The sequence below is a fragment of the Alligator mississippiensis genome, chromosome 5 (genome assembly GCF_030867095.1).
Source record: "Alligator mississippiensis isolate rAllMis1 chromosome 5, rAllMis1, whole genome shotgun sequence".
Lineage (NCBI taxonomy): Eukaryota > Metazoa > Chordata > Crocodylia > Alligatoridae > Alligator > Alligator mississippiensis.
In genome coordinates, this window is record NC_081828.1 from 68953734 (window position 1) to 68969344 (window position 15611).

Below are 15611 nucleotides of genomic sequence, written 5' to 3' on the forward strand. Positions count from 1 at the left end.
TGCATTGGATGAGGTACATCACATTTCTGGAGGTGCAGCTGTAAGATCCTGGGATGCTGATGGCTCTGTTGTGGGGTGTAGTAATAGTGGGGGTGGTGGAAATGTGTTGGCAGGTTTTGCATTTCTTGTCCTGGCACGGTCTGGATCCTTTTGGTGTGTTCTGGGCTTGAGGAAGTTTGCTTCTGGTGATGAGGTTGGTGAAGTTCTGTGCTTGTCTGAAGGCTAGGATGGGTGGCTCTGGGAAGATCTTTTTAAGAATAGGGTCTCTTTCTAATATAGGTTGCAAAACCGTGAGGATTACATAAAGGAAGCCAAGAGACAGCTCTCTGACACCACCTACTACAAAGAACTACAAGAAGATCCTACTCCCCTTTTCACCAAAAAACTCAACAATACCATCAAATCATTTCCATCAAGATTACAAGAAAAACTACAGACCTTGATCCCCCCGCTACCTAACCCGGGGACTTTTTACATGCTCCCTAAAATCCACAAACAAGGGAACCCTGGCAGACCTATCATATCCAACCATGGGACCCTAACTGAGGAAATATCAGGTTTTGTTGAATCCATCCTAAAGCCGCTTGTCACCCACAGAGCAAGTTTTGTCCAAGACACTACAGACTTGCTATGGAAACTTAAAAACATAGACCACCTTCCCAGCAACACACTCCTAGCCACCATGGACGTTACCAGCCTATATACCAACATCCCACACCAGGATGGCATCCAAGCCTGCCTTACGTATCTACAGGAACAAGATTACAACCCAGAATACAGACCCAAAGATATCACTGAGCTTATACACTTCATCCTCACACACAACAATTTCACTTTTAATAACACTTCCTCCAGATGATGGGAACAGCTATGGGCACTAAAATGGCCCCGCAGTATGCCAACCATTTTATGAGCCACCTGGAAGAAGACTTCCTCAAGAACTGCACCATCAAACCCTTACTATACCTAAGATACATCGATAACATCTTCATAATTTGGAGTGAGAACCTGCCATCTCTGATTGAGTTCCACCAGAAATTCAACAGTCACCATCCCTCCATCCGACTTTCTTTAGAATACTCCAGCACCAGCATCCCCTTTTTAGACACAATGATCAGTATCCAGAAGGGTAAAATACAGACCACAATATACAAGAAACCCACAGACCAACATACGTATCTGCACAGAACCAGCAATCACCCTAAACACACCAAAAAAGCTGTGATATACAGCCAAGCCCTCAGATACCACCGCATCTGTACTGAAGAGAACACCCGGGATTGCCACCTCACCAATCTTAAAAAGGCTTTCACCCAACGAGGACACTCCTCCAGAGAAAGGATCGCACGTTTGAAAGAGCCACCTGGATACCACGTGAAGAACTGCTGCAGTACAGAAGAAAAACACCCACAAATCGCACATCGCTGGTTATGACGTATCACCCATCCCTTGAACCTGTACGGAAAATCCTCAAAAAATTGCAACCTATATTAGAAAGAGACCCTATTCTTAAAAAGATCTTCCCAGAGCCACCCATCCTAGCCTTCAGACAAGCACCGAACCTCGCCAACCTCGTCACCAGAAGCAAACTTCCTCAAGCCCAGAACACACCAAAAGGATCCAGACCGTGCCAGGACAAGAAATGCAAAACCTGCCCCCACATCTCCACTACCTCCACTATTACTACACCCCACAACAGAGCCATCAGCATCCCAGGATCTTACAGCTGCACCTCCAGAAATGTGATATACCTCATCCAATGCACCAAATGCCCTGATGGAAGATATGTAGGAGAGACCAGACAACAACTGCGCACCAGAATGAACGCACACCGGAAATCCATCAAAGACAGAAACACTCAATTACCAGTGGGGGCACATTTCTCACAGGAGGGCCACTCTCTCTCCAATCTCTCAGTCCTGATCCTCAAGGGAAACTTGCACAACACTTCCCAGAGACCAGCCTATGAGCTCCATTTCATCAACCTCCTGGATACTAGAGATCAGGGACTAAACACAGACATTGGATTTTTGATACATTACAATCTGCCTGGCAACTGACTCCCCAGCCCAGCCCAGCCCAGCCCCTGGCTTGTTTACTTTTCATTCCATCCAGGAAGAGCACACACCAACTGCTGCAGCTTCCTTAGCCTGACGAAGGGTTTTTGAACCTGAAAGCTTGCTTAATAACTATTCTCCAACCATCTGGGTTGGTCTGATAAAAGATATCAAATTCACCCAAGGAACCTTGTCTGCCTATGTCCTTAGACCAGCATGGCTACAACCTAAACCCTTGTAGACCTTGTGCATTTGAGACTTAATGCCTGCATAAACCCATCAATGTAGAACAGTTTGGAGGACTGGGGCCTAAATGTCCCCTGTAAAAGAATCCTTTACAGTCCTGAGTATTCTTTGGTAACTTGCAACTAAAATGTAAAGTTACATAACAATACAATGTGTTTAATTCTTTCTTCCTAAAAGTGATAGTTAATATCTGTGTGGCATATTTTTCTGAAAGCTTCAGAAATGTCTTCATATAGAATAATAAACGGCTGCTCTTTTGCAATCTAATTTACAGGTAGCAGATCTGGGGTGTGCTGATTGTTCACTACTCTGGATGCTGAAATTCTGCAAGTGTATTGAAGTGCTAGCTGGTCTAGATATCTGTGAGAACGTGATGAAGGAGAAAATGTAAGCTCTGTTTTACATTATTTTTCTTACTCGAGATTCAGGGTTCAGGATTTGGTTCAGCCTCATGGCATGTGACAGCAGTACTTGCCAAGAGAACCAGTACAAGGAGAAATGAACTAAGGTTTTGGATATCGCTATGTGAGGACGGAGTTTACTGGGAAGGGTACAGTGATTTGGTAAAACTACTGGTATGTAGGAAAACTACGTACTGATTTGGTAAAACTATTTTACACTTATATTGGCACGAAGTGCTACGGTTACATAATCAGTTTCAAAACTGACATTTGCACAAGCTATAGTTTGTTTTCTTTCCAATCAGTAGGAGCTAGACGTTGTTTTTGGTTTTGTCTCTTACTGTATGAAGGTTATGTGAAGAGCCCTCGTTTTTGCCTTCTGTTCAGAAGATGTTGAATTTTGTGATCTCTTGCAGCATTAAATCCCAAGTTTATGGACTGATTGTGGGTAAAGTTCTGTCCCAAACACAAAATAATCTGTCTTGAAGTTGAGAGTGCCATTGCTTCAGTGATAAATGTAGGATATAGATTCTAATATAAACACACAAGGGAATTTAGCATCTGAGTTTATTGTGTTTCTGGAATTTAGCTGCTATCATAGCCTCTCTTCAAAACTGATAGCAGAGTAAGGTTTTTGAAACTGTGAAGGACTCCAACTCTTGCTCTTCTTCTGTTTTCTTATTTTATGGTAGATAACTTTGGACATTAGGCATTTGTCATTTTCCTAAGAAAAGAAGGAAGAATTTTGTAAATTCCAAGATGTTAAAATAGGTATCAGGTACACAGTGTTCAGTAGCATACCACATGCCTCCATTTCCAGACTACAAGGTTTTGCCTATTTCCAAGTTAAACTCCCTTTGGTATAGGGAAAAAAATCAAAGGTTGGTTCACCTTTTTGCCACTCCAGTTCTCAAGGAGTGTAGATGCTTCTCACAGAAGAAAGCAAATTACTTTGAATACAGTATATGAGTTGGAAACAAAGCAAAAAACACGTGACCATGCTGGCTTTCTTGCCTACTTCTTTTTCCAATACTTGAACAGGTTTGGTATGAGCCTAGTACTCCTGTATTTTCTATTTATTTTTGGGGTTGATAATACAATTGCCTTTTCAAGGTTTGGCTTAGGTCAGGGGCCACCAACATATAAAACCAGCCTGTGGAGCTGCAGGCAGTGAATAGCTGTACTAGGGCTGGGGAGCTGGAAGCTGAGCCTGCACCACTGCTGCTTCTCTTTACTAGGCTTGTGCGAAGCGGCAAGTATTCACTTTGGATTCAGATTTAGACAATTCAGAGGGGCAGTGTTTCGATTCGGAGATTTGAATCACTGTCTCGATTCAGTTCGGCTGAATCAGAATCACATCATAGAAGAAGCTTCCAGCTCTCTGGCCCTGGTCCAGCTACTGTGCGGCTGGAAGCTGCATTTGCACTTCAGCTGGAGAACAGAGGGCTGGGAGAAGAAGTGGAGGCCTAGGTGCAGTTCCCAGTTGGAGGAAAATTGGCCAGGACCAGGGAACTGTAAGCTGCTTTCATATTGCTTCTATTTCTCCCTGTCTTCTTCTCGACATCCTACCCGCCAAAGCCAGCCCTAGCGCAGCCTCCTTCCCATTGAAAGTTGCACTTGCATTGCAGTTGAGGAATGGGGGTGCTGGGAGAAGCAGTGTGGATGCAGCTTCCATCTGCATAGCTTTTATGGTGTCAAACTGGGGGCGCTGCCAAGTCCCTAGAACCTGCGCTGCTGGATAGGGGCCCTGTGCTCCTCCCTTGGCTGTGGCACTTCCCTGGGGCCCACCCTGCCTCTACTCCCGCCCATACTGCAGGATCAGGCCCCACACCACCTCCAGCCAGCCCCTGTGTGCCCACATCAGTCCCTGGGCTCCCTCTACATGCTGATCTAGCATGCTATCCAGCCCATGGGGCTCCTCACAGGTCAAGAAATTTGCCAGTAGGGGAGCAGAATTGCTCCCACCATTCCCTTGCTGCCAAATTTTCAGACGTGCAGACCCCTGCAGGCCAGATGAGGCCTGCAGGCCAGGGATTGAGTATTTGTAACATAGGATATTGTGGTTATAGTTTCATCTTTTTAAAGTACTACAGTAATGGGCTAATAAGGAAAAATGTCTGGGAAATCTTCATAACTTCAAAAGAAAACAGGGTGAATAAGATTTGAATTTAAACCTCCAAAATAAATCTTTTGGCCTGATTTTTTTTTAATTATGAATTTACTCTTTGTTCCATGATATTTGTAAGTACAGGCAGAGACTCTGCCTGGTTGTTAATTGGATGCCTGAGCACCATTATTTGTTTCAGTGATTTTAATTAAATTACCTTTTAAAATGCTAGAGTATGTTTTAGGTATCCAGGTTGTAGCCCTATTGATCTAGAGGAAAAGGCAATCCGGACTCGTAGTAGAGATTATATCTTTTATTAGACCACCAAGATTTTTGCAAAAACATTTCTTTAATTGCAAGCTGTCAGGCACAAACACCCTTCATCAGGCATTGGAGAAAAGATTGTAAAAGTTCTCGTGGGTAGAAATGAAAGTTCATATTTCATAGGATTTCACAGAGTAGTCAACAGATGGAAAATTCCTTTGGGAAGTCAGTTCATAGCTGGTATGAAGCCTCTCACCTCCTGTGAGGATCTGTGATGATGCAAATTACCTGGAAACAAAGGCAGGAGCAGAATCTCAGGTCTCAGGTGGTCACAGTTGCTTCCTGCTTGGGAAAATATGAAGATTTAATTAAAAAAAATTGGCTAAAATTCAATATCTTCCATGTGTCAGGTATCCAGGTTGTAGCCGTATTGGTCTAGAGGAAAAGGCAGTCAGGACTCATAGTAGAGATGATATCTTTTATTAGACCAACAAGATTTTTGCAAAATTGTCTTTAATTGCAAGCTTTTTTCTTAATTGCAAGAGTTTTTTTACGTTTATGTGGCTCACTGCTGACACACTTAAGATATCCATATTACTGTTTTTCTGTGCAAGAGACCATATTAATACCCATTTTAAGCATGAAATTAAGAAAATAAATTGCTAATAGATGTCACTATTAAGTAAAGATAAAGCAGAACTGTACTGGATAGTGCTTATCTGCTAGTGGCACTTATCCTCAGTAAAAGTTTTACTATGGTGTTTTTGTGAAGATTCAGCCTTCTTAGGTTTTCTTAATTTCTAAAACAATTACTAACGTCTTTTGCTTGAGGGTTGAACATCCTCTACTGTTGAAATCAACCAGAGTTGAAGGTACTTTATCTCATTGGTAGTCATTATGAAGGACATGTACAGGCAAAATGGCTTTGTCCCAAAGAAGTCCTTATGTCATTTTAATTTGTGATGCTTTGATGCTTTTCTAGGCATAGATTATCTCCACTTCCTGGTGATTATCTGCAACCAAGTGAAAGGACACTAATTGTTACCTTGTATCATGGCTCAGTTGCTCAGAAGGACCCCTGCATGCTTGGTTTTGACTTGATAACATGCATTGAATTGTGAGTACCAAGCTGATATACTCCAGTTTTCATTAATCAAGACACATTATAAAGAGAAATATTTGTAAATAGAGTAGTATTTTGTGTTTTACTCTTTCTTTTGCATGTACTTTGACATGTTGCAAGATTACTTGAGGTCAAAAGAGTTTAAAATCCTTAATCTGAGTAATCTGAGTTCAATCCTTTCTGGTTTACACTTCGGCAATTCAAACAGCAGAATAGCTCTGCATTACTGCACTACTGACCTGGGTTGTATTTAAATTAAGTATAGTAAGAAACATTGTTAATGGGGAGGATGTGAAATGATAAAGATTTGTGAAAGGGGAAGGAGACTATAAAAAATACGAAAGCATCTCCACAAACAATTTATACCTACTCAGGTTGTTCTCCTGTTGTCATATATTTTGTTGAATTGACTGTAAATAAAGTTAAAAGACTCTGTAGGATTTCAAGGACTTTTGCAATCTTACCCTTTGCAGAATAGAGCACCTGGAAGCAACAGAACTGGAAAAGTTTCCAGAAGTGGTATTTGGTTTTATGGCTCCAGCCATGGTTGTTATCAGCACTCCAAACTCAGAATTTAACCCTTTACTGCCAGGGGTAACACTATTCAGGCATCCAGACCACAAATTTGAATGGGACCAAGCACAATTTCAAAGTTGGTAAGTTAGCTAACTATGAAATAATATGAAAAGCCATGGTACAGATTTAAATTTACAATGTGTTTTGTGTGGAGTGGGGAAGGGGACTGTGAAAGGGATTATACTCAGGCCCGGTAAGCAACAAGATGTTAATGAAACTAATTTTCATTGCTGCAACATAAAGTTAAGTGTGCTCTGAAGTTTTATGTCTTGTCATAGTTGGCTTTTTCCCATTGTCATAAATACTTCTTGAATCTTTTCAACACTTTTACTGAAGAAACAAAAGAAGGGGAAACAGTTAAAGCATTTCAAATGTAAAGTCTTAACAAAGCCTTTATGTTAACAATATCCTGCATAGAAATATATCATAAACTCCCATGAGCTCTCTAGGCTCCTGTCCTTTCATTCTTGTTAATGAAAAATTCCATTAGTCTGGAATTCTTTTTGAAAGCATGGAAAGAAATGTTTCACAACATTAAAAATAATCCCAATGGGACAGCAAATAGCATAATATTAAGAGTATCTCTGTTGATGTGGGACTACATATGGTACAGCAAGATATTTTATTACCATGTTGGACTTGGTAGAGTCTGCACAAGATAAAGACCTTATCCTGCTCTGGCATTTGTTGTTGCCATAATATAAAAAAGGGACCCTGATGCAAGCAGGCAGCTGCGGAAAGAGGTTAACACAAGAGTTAAAGTAATGCTTGACTTCAACAGGTAAGCTACTGCTGTAAATAATATCATAGGATACTTTCCTGTTAAGGCAGGTTTAGCTCTGCCACAAAGACTTTAATTCTTAAGGTCTGCTGTGATCACCAAATACATGATTTTACAAAAATGGAAGAGTAGGTTTATTCCTAGAATAAACCAGTCATGTTCAGACCTTTCCAAGTTAGCCACTTATCAAGGTAGAAATGTATTATTTGTATTGAAAATATTTGGATCCCATTTCAAGATACATTTGAAAAAAAGTTGTTGAGACTGCTCAAAGGAGACTGCTCCATTCTTCCCTTCTTTTTTCCTTTCTCTTAGTCCTCATCTCTTTTTCTCATTTTATTAGCATAACCTTCCAACAGGTTATGTTGACATAATTTTGTTTGGCCTTGCTGCTCTGACAAATTGTAAAAGTGCACAGTACTGTTTGGGAGCTTGAAAGGTGTGTAATACAGGCATGTCGCATCTTACGCAGGGGTTAGGTTCTGAGGTCACTGCGTAAGGCAAAAATCATGTATAGGCGACTGCCTCTGCCTCCAAAACCTCCTGCCGCTGCCGTGGAGCCGTGCTTGTAGCTGTGCGGCTGGTGGCAGCAGCGCAGTGCGGGGTGGTGGTGGGGATGGCTGCGTGCTGCCGGGCCACCACCACGCTGCCAAAACCTTCCACCGCCACCGCAAACTCAAGCCCTGCCCCCCCTCCCACCCCGCGTATAGTTGAATTCGTGCAAGTTAAATGCATGTATGACGTGACTGTGCTGTATTTATAAGCAAGCAGTAAGTAACCCACCTTCTGCACTGTTATTGTCACCCTCTGTCTTTAGGAAAATCAGTAAAAAATTATCCTTTCCCTTTCACTGTGGACAGATTTGTAAAGAAAAAACCTGTTTGATGTTTCAAAGACAGTGCTAATCATTTTCCTTGAGAAAATTAGTTTTTAGTTAGGATTGTCTGGAGTCCAGTCTTTTGAAGGCAAACAAGACAAACACATAAAAAGAGGAGAGTGAAGAATGGCAAAGAAAGAAATGACACTTTCTCTCTGGTGCTGATACACTGTTGCAGTCTCATTGCTTGAGGAACAATAAATAATGCCCGAGATGGTGGTGGGGGCACTTTTCTAGAATAACTTTTATTTACTTTAAATAACTATTCCAGGAATTGAAAATGGACCATCAGTCCTGGCTTTGAATTTTCTGATGCTTGTTGGCTGTACTCCAGCACCTTTATACGTCTATATCTGTTTGTTGCTTTAGTGTAAGAAGCATAGAAGCACTCACACATTTGTGTTGTGAGTCTTGCAGCGTGTTTCAAAAGAAGTCAGTCATGAAGTCAGTGTATACATCCAGACGAGCGCACACGTGCATTTCCCTGAGGACAAATAGCAGCAGCACAGTTGCGCTGCTGCTACTTGCCCCAGGGAATGCTTGTGCACATGTGCTCTAGCACATGGCAAGTTGCCCCAGGTGGGGTAGGGGACTTGCACCTGGGGTCCTGGGGACCTCCTGGGGCTTCAGCAGTGGCAATCCAGTAGCAGGGACCCTGGCTGGCAGCTGGAGTGTGGCTCCAGCCAGCCAGGCTCTGGTTTGGGGTGGTGCACGGTGCTGCCACGTGTGTGCCACTTTATTCTAGCACAGGTTTTTTGATGGTGGGATCTCCCACTGTTAAGCCTCCTCTCCCTCCCCCAGCCCCAGCACTGCAAATTAGCAGCACAGGGAATGCCTGCATGTGTGCAGTGCCGCAGATGGCTCTGCAGCACCACATACTTTACGTGTGTGCTTGTTTGGATGTGCCCAGCTTGATCTCTTGTGGTTGAGGATTCCAGCATTGGGTGTCTTGTCTCCAGTAAGTTTCTTCCTTGCTTCCTTTGGCTGTTTAACACTCACTGGTGCAGTAGAATGAATGGGTCTTTTTTCACCTTGATATGATATCTCTGCACATTGTTACAGACACAAGCTGCTAGATTTCATTCTCTTTCCTAGGTATAAAGAGCCTGCAAACATCAAGATTTAAGCATATGTTATGTGGCTCTTGTTATCTTTTAAATGATTTCTCAAAATCATTTATTCTGAAAGCTTGACATAAAGTGCAGAAAGCTAATGGTTTCCATACATAGTTCATTTTTAATGGTGTCTGTTCTGAGAGAGATGCATTAGCTAGGGAAGATAAGGAATATGTATGTTTTATAGGAAATACTTGCAGAAAATTAAAGAAGCTTTTGCTTTATATAAAAATGCATTGATAGAAGTTGGTTCTTATTTCTACATTACTAAAGAGTAAGGCCCTGATTCTGTAAATACTTACACGTGAGCTCAGCTTCAAATCTCAGTGAAGTTATTATGCTGGAGGTTACATACATGCCTGAGAGGTTGCAGGATTATAGTCTGGTTCCTTGCAGGAAGATTCACATTTTAGCAGAATGAAATGCTGACCAATATATTTTGATAAGATTAAATTATTTTTCTTAGGGCACTAGATGCAGCCAGTTGCTATGATTATACAGTGGAATTTACTGGCTTGGGAGCCCCACCACCTGGAACTGAGGATGTTGGATTTTGTACCCAAATTGCTGTATTTAGGAGAAAATATCCAAATACTGGTGAACCTATTAATTTGGAGAAACCCACAGAAAACTCTTACAGAACTGTAAGTATCTCCCACTTGTTACCTGCCTTTTCACTTCACTTCGTAATGAATAAATAAATACAGGGACACTTTTGTAAGGTAGAAGGGGTACATATATATCATAATCTAGTCTACTACTGCTACACAGACATAACTCCAGTTAATAATATATAATTTTACATTGAAAAGGAAACAAACCCATGGTTGTGTTTCTAATATCAAATACTGTGACTAACCTTGTGACATAGAGAAATGCATTTTGCTGTCACAGTTTTAAGACTCAAACCACTTTTTAAATACTGAATGATTTCTTGGAAATTAGTTTAATATTTTAAAGGGCTTTATAAAGACATTTTAACCCTAAAAAATAACTTTGGTATAGTTATAAGTCTAGAAAGGTAATGGAAGCGGGCAGGGCAGTATAGAAATGTGACCTTATCTGTGGTGGGACTAGTGTCATCAGAACCTCATGGTTGTCAGCACTATGGAAAGCATCTGATACATCAAAAAAAATTAGAAGAGTCATGCCTGATCTAGTCTTTAACCTTAACTTGTTAGGCATATGTCTGATTTTTGTACAGCCTCACCAAGGCTGTTGTACTCGGCCTTGGTGAAGCTGCAGCTGGAATATTGCGTCCAGTTTTGGGCTCCACAATTCAAAAAGGATGTGGAGAAGCTTGAGAGAGTCCAGAGAAGAGCCACGCACATGATCAGAGGTCAGGAAAACAGATCTTATGATGACAAGCTGAGAGCTATGGGGCTCTTTAGCCTGGAAAAGCTCAGGCTCAGGGGCGATCTGATGGCCACCTATAAGTTTATCAGGGGTGTTCACCTGGATCTGGGGGAACTATCGTTCACCAGAGTGCCCCAAGGGATGACAAGGTTGAACGGCTATAAACTCCAGCAAGACCATTTCAGGCTGGACATAAGGAAGAATTTCTTTACTGTCCGAGCCCTCAAGGTCTGGAATGGCCTGCCACCGGTGGTAGTTCAAGCACCCACATTGAACACCTTCAAGAGAAATTTGGATGCTTATCTTGCTGGGATCCTATGATCCCAGCTGACTTCCTGCCTCTAGGGCAGGGGGCTGGACTCAGTGATCTTCCGAGGTCCCTTCCAGCCCTAATGTCTATGAAATCTATGATTTTGCAGTTCTGTTGATAACTAAAGTAATTCTCCTGCTTGTTACAGTATAAAAGTCTAGTGAAGTCTGGTGTACGGTTGTATAAATGAGAGTGGAGTTTGGATCAACATGTTATTTAAATTGTTTGTACAATAAAATTATAACATTATACAATCATAACAGTTATTAAATATAATATTTTTGGATATCAAGATAAAAAACTGAGTACAAATACACTGTTTTTAGATGCATGTTGTTTATAACATTTTCTGAGCATGTTTTAATATTTAATCTTTTGGATTCTTTACTTTTCCTAAAGATTTTCAAAGCAGTGTATCCAAGTCTTAAAGATGAGAAGTACCTGCAGAATGCAGTAGTCAGTGAAGTTATTAATACAGCACAAATTATTACCAGACGACTCTTGGACAGTTTCAACTCTGTATATAAGGAGCATAGCGATGGTCTTGTCGAGATGAAACCCGACTTCCAACTACCTCACTATTTCATGAGGCATTTAAAGAATCCCTCTCTAGCTGAAGCTGAAAAACTTGCTGATGACAGAAACATGGAGACATATGTCAGTGGAAATGCAGTCTACATACCTCTCATAAAAATCTTTTCTATTCCCAAAGTGAATAAACTTTGTGGCACCTTTGAGAACTTAAGCAAGCTGATTACTGGCAAAGTAGCACTAAGCAATGATGGTTCTGCTGTGGTGATCAGTACTGAACATGAACATGAAGAGAAAGAAAATGAGTAAATGGTTTATGTTTCCACTAAGGTGATGAAGGGCCCCTCTTCAGTAGACACGTGCCGATATCTTCTGTATGGTAGCTAGAAGCATAGGGTGAACTTAATTTTTTTATTTCAAGAGGGGCAGGAGTCTATATTCTCTCGTAGCCCCCTTTGGTTTCTAGGGTTTTAGCTGAAAGTCAGCTCTAAGGATTTGAGGATAGATTTTAAAAGTTAACCAACTACCATTGAAATTCAGTAGTTTTATTTAACAATTTCTTCTGTTCCCCTTATTAATCTCTCAGATATCATAATTATTTTCTTCAGATATGCTGAATATTCACAACTTTTACCAGCTGAATAGAAGTTTTGATACCAGTCATGTGAATAATGACACAGTGGTAGAGTGCTGCTGCTTCATAGAATGATTTCAGTGCTGAACCTGGAAATCAAAATGTTGTCATACATGAAGCATAAACTGAAGCAATAAGATGTTAGTTTCTGTGATAATACCTACAGTGCTTTTTGTTTGAAAGGATGTTCCTTGGGGGATTTTTTGGTTTTGTTGAAAGGGTGAAAAGGAGAGGGATATGGAAATCCAGAAAATCAGGGGTGGATCTGGTGGGTGCACAGAGAGTTCTCTGGCAGACATGGCAGCACATGCAGTTCCCTGTGCCCTATGAGACACCTAGGTCCCCTGCATAGTCCAGACAGCAGAGACTGAGCTCAGACTATGGGGATGATGGGGCTGAGGCTCGAGCTCCTCAGGTTGGCAGGGATCATCTGGAGTGGCTGGACAGGGAGCAGGTGTAGGAAGGGAGGATTAGCTTGCCACTACCACAGTTCCTGACCAAGCTCAGTAGCCCACACAACCACTCCCTGCAGCCCCTGGCTAGAGTGGGGCAGGAGTGGCCCTACCTCCCCTGGGTTCTCACCACCTCTGGTCAGCTAGGAACAGTGAAGGCAGCAGGTGGGTTCCCCCTTCCTGTACCTGCTCTCTGCTCAGCCCCACCAAGGTATCCCCTGCTGGCTTGGGTGCTTCAGCTGTGCCATCACTCTTGTGGTCTGATCTCAGTTCCTCCTGCCCAGACCCACAGGGACCCAGGCACTGGGGGCCATGGGGAACTAGAACTGCAGCCTGAGGTTCATGGGTGGGGCAGCTCAAGCTGGTGGCAGCTATGGTGTAAAGCAAAGTGGTGGTGGTGGGGTGCTGGGAGTCAGGGGATCTGTAGCAATCCTTGACATGCCCTTTTCAAAATCTTAGATCTGTCTACGGAAAGCATATATTACAGATTGCTGTTCAGCGTACCTGGAAGAGAAAGCAGCAGATAGAAAGCCTTAGTTAGTGGTATCCCAAAAAAAGGAGACAAAAGTTTGCACTAAAAACATAAATGAAAAACAGTCCTCTGGCAGAGGAAGAGGAAGGCTAGCCATTGTACCTTTTATTTGTATTATATACTTGTAGGTATTATACATATGTATAGTTTTATTTCTTGCACCTTTTTTTCCCCTTTTGGTCCTCTTATGTTAAAAGCACTGATCATAACTGGATGGAAATGTACTTGACGCATTCTTGTGTACATTCACTGGAATCACTGGCAGCTTTGGGTGTGCAAGCATTGCGCAGTCAGTCTTAAAGTTTGTAAGATGCACAGAACATAAAAAGCAGAGTTTTCATATAGTACCAACTGTTGTTTGTTAAAAAGGTTCTTGGCCATTCCTGAACTCAGAAGTTGTTTAGGATGAAACCAGGCAGAAGATACGGCTGTAATTTACAGAGCCAAGGAATGGTTTATAATCTATGACAGGCTCAGTTTCTGCAAAAAAGGAGGGCACTTTACAGCAAGCTGCATGGTTTGACTGTTATATTTTTCATAATTGTACTGTCTGCAGCTCTTTGTTAAACAGCTATGTTTACTTCAAGTTAACCTTTAATAAAAAATATTTAGAATTAATTTCTTGTTTGTTTCCTTAAACTGTAAAGCTAATCTGGTAAGTGTTTAAATGTGAAATTCCAAGCTTGTAAATAAACTCATAAACAAAATGAGGGTGGCTGTCTAATGAGAATGGAGTTAAGTACCAAGAACTTGTCCTTTTTTTTGAAAATATCACTGCAATTCATAGCTGTGAGACATACATTACTTAGCAGATAATTTTAGATCTTTAGGTTTTTTCTCAGTGTATTTTCCTTTTGGCATTTTATTTAGTGTACTTTGTAGTTTGATCATTTAAAATAAGGACAAGGTGGGGTATATTTGGAACAGTAGTAGGCAACTGTCAATCTCTGGATCATGGTATACGTGTAAGAGGTCTAGTCAGATGCATGATGAATCCATTTGTGGCTGACAGGCCCAATTTGAAAGTGGCACAGGTTGTTACAAGTTTCATAGATCCATGTATTGTCTGAGTTGGAGTCCAAGTTTGCAGCACGCTGCTTTCTTCTTTTTTGCTTTGCTTCCAACCTCTGGGTTAAAGCTGCTTCATGTTGAACTGCACCCAGCGCTTAATCTTCCCACCAGATCAGATGGGATTCTCTGTGCTCCTCCTCACTTTCTACATTGACGTTAAACGACTTCTTATCATTTTACATACATTCCGGTACCGCCATAGACCCTGCTTTTTAGAGCCATTGTGATTTTCACTGTACAAAATATTCTTGGGGATATGGTCTCCTCCCATTCTCCTGACATGGCCAATCCATTGCAACTTCCTCTTCTTGATAGTGATGTCTAAGTGTGTTAGTCTTGCATGCTCCAGTACCTCTGGGTGCCTGTACATGAGCACAGAGGCTGCTCCAACATGCTGCAAATTAAAGCATCGCCCCTCCACCCTCGGAGCACATGCAAAAGTTTGGTATTTTGTCTTCCCACTTTATTTTCAGGATCTTACTCAGACATTTCATGTGGAAGCTGTTCAGTCTCTTGATGTACCTAGCAATACTTGCATTTGTCATATTGAATGAAATAGTTTGAAGGTTTGTAATGGTTGCCCATTAGCCAGTTTCAGGAAGAAGATAAGATCGATCTCCTTATCTAAGTCATTGTTTTTGGACTACGTGCGAAAGGTCCTGACTTTGTTTAAAGTTTTAACTTCTGAATTTTATCTTTAGAAGTCTTTTACAAAGAGAGCAAATATCCTGAGTTCCGAGAGATCAAACCCTAGAGCCTTTTGACCAGATTGGTAAGAAAAGGTCACTTACAGTGGTATGGAAGTTCCCTAGAATAATTAAAATGATCAACAAAAGAAACTAATTACTAAGCAAAAGAATCTGTCGAGTAAGATCCGAGCCCAAATTTGGGAGTAATGACAGGCTTGAGTAGGAGTGGCCCAAGACGGCAGCTCACTCAATAAAAACTGTAACTTAGTGTCCCAATTTGGAGGTGACTTCACTTGCAGAACAACGAAGGAAGAATCGCAAATGTAGGCCGGATCAGATTGATCACCTGAACCAACCTCTCCGTGAACACGAATCTCTTAGTTCACGCTGAAGCTGCAGAGCGCCCAAAAGGGACTGAAGGAAGGGGACTTAGTCCTATCAGTATTGAGGCCAGCCCATTGAATTGTATTGCTGAGGCGAGCCCATTGA

At 41.6% G+C, this 15611-nt stretch overlaps 1 protein-coding gene across 2 annotated transcripts in view; it reads left to right on the top strand.

The window, feature by feature from the left end:
- The window catches only part of HENMT1 (HEN methyltransferase 1), a 39093-nt gene extending 25113 nt beyond the window's left edge, over positions 1-13980 (top strand). For both annotated transcript variants that reach the window (XM_019479358.2, XM_019479359.2), the window contains exons 3-7: positions 2578-2690; positions 6058-6192; positions 6672-6854; positions 10014-10191; positions 11613-13980. In XM_019479358.2, the coding sequence (XP_019334903.1) occupies positions 2578-2690; positions 6058-6192; positions 6672-6854; positions 10014-10191; positions 11613-12053 (1050 nt within the window). In that variant the 3' untranslated portion in view covers positions 12054-13980. The remainder of the gene's footprint in view (positions 1-2577; positions 2691-6057; positions 6193-6671; positions 6855-10013; positions 10192-11612) is intronic.
- The last annotated feature ends 1631 nt before the right edge of the window (positions 13981-15611 follow it).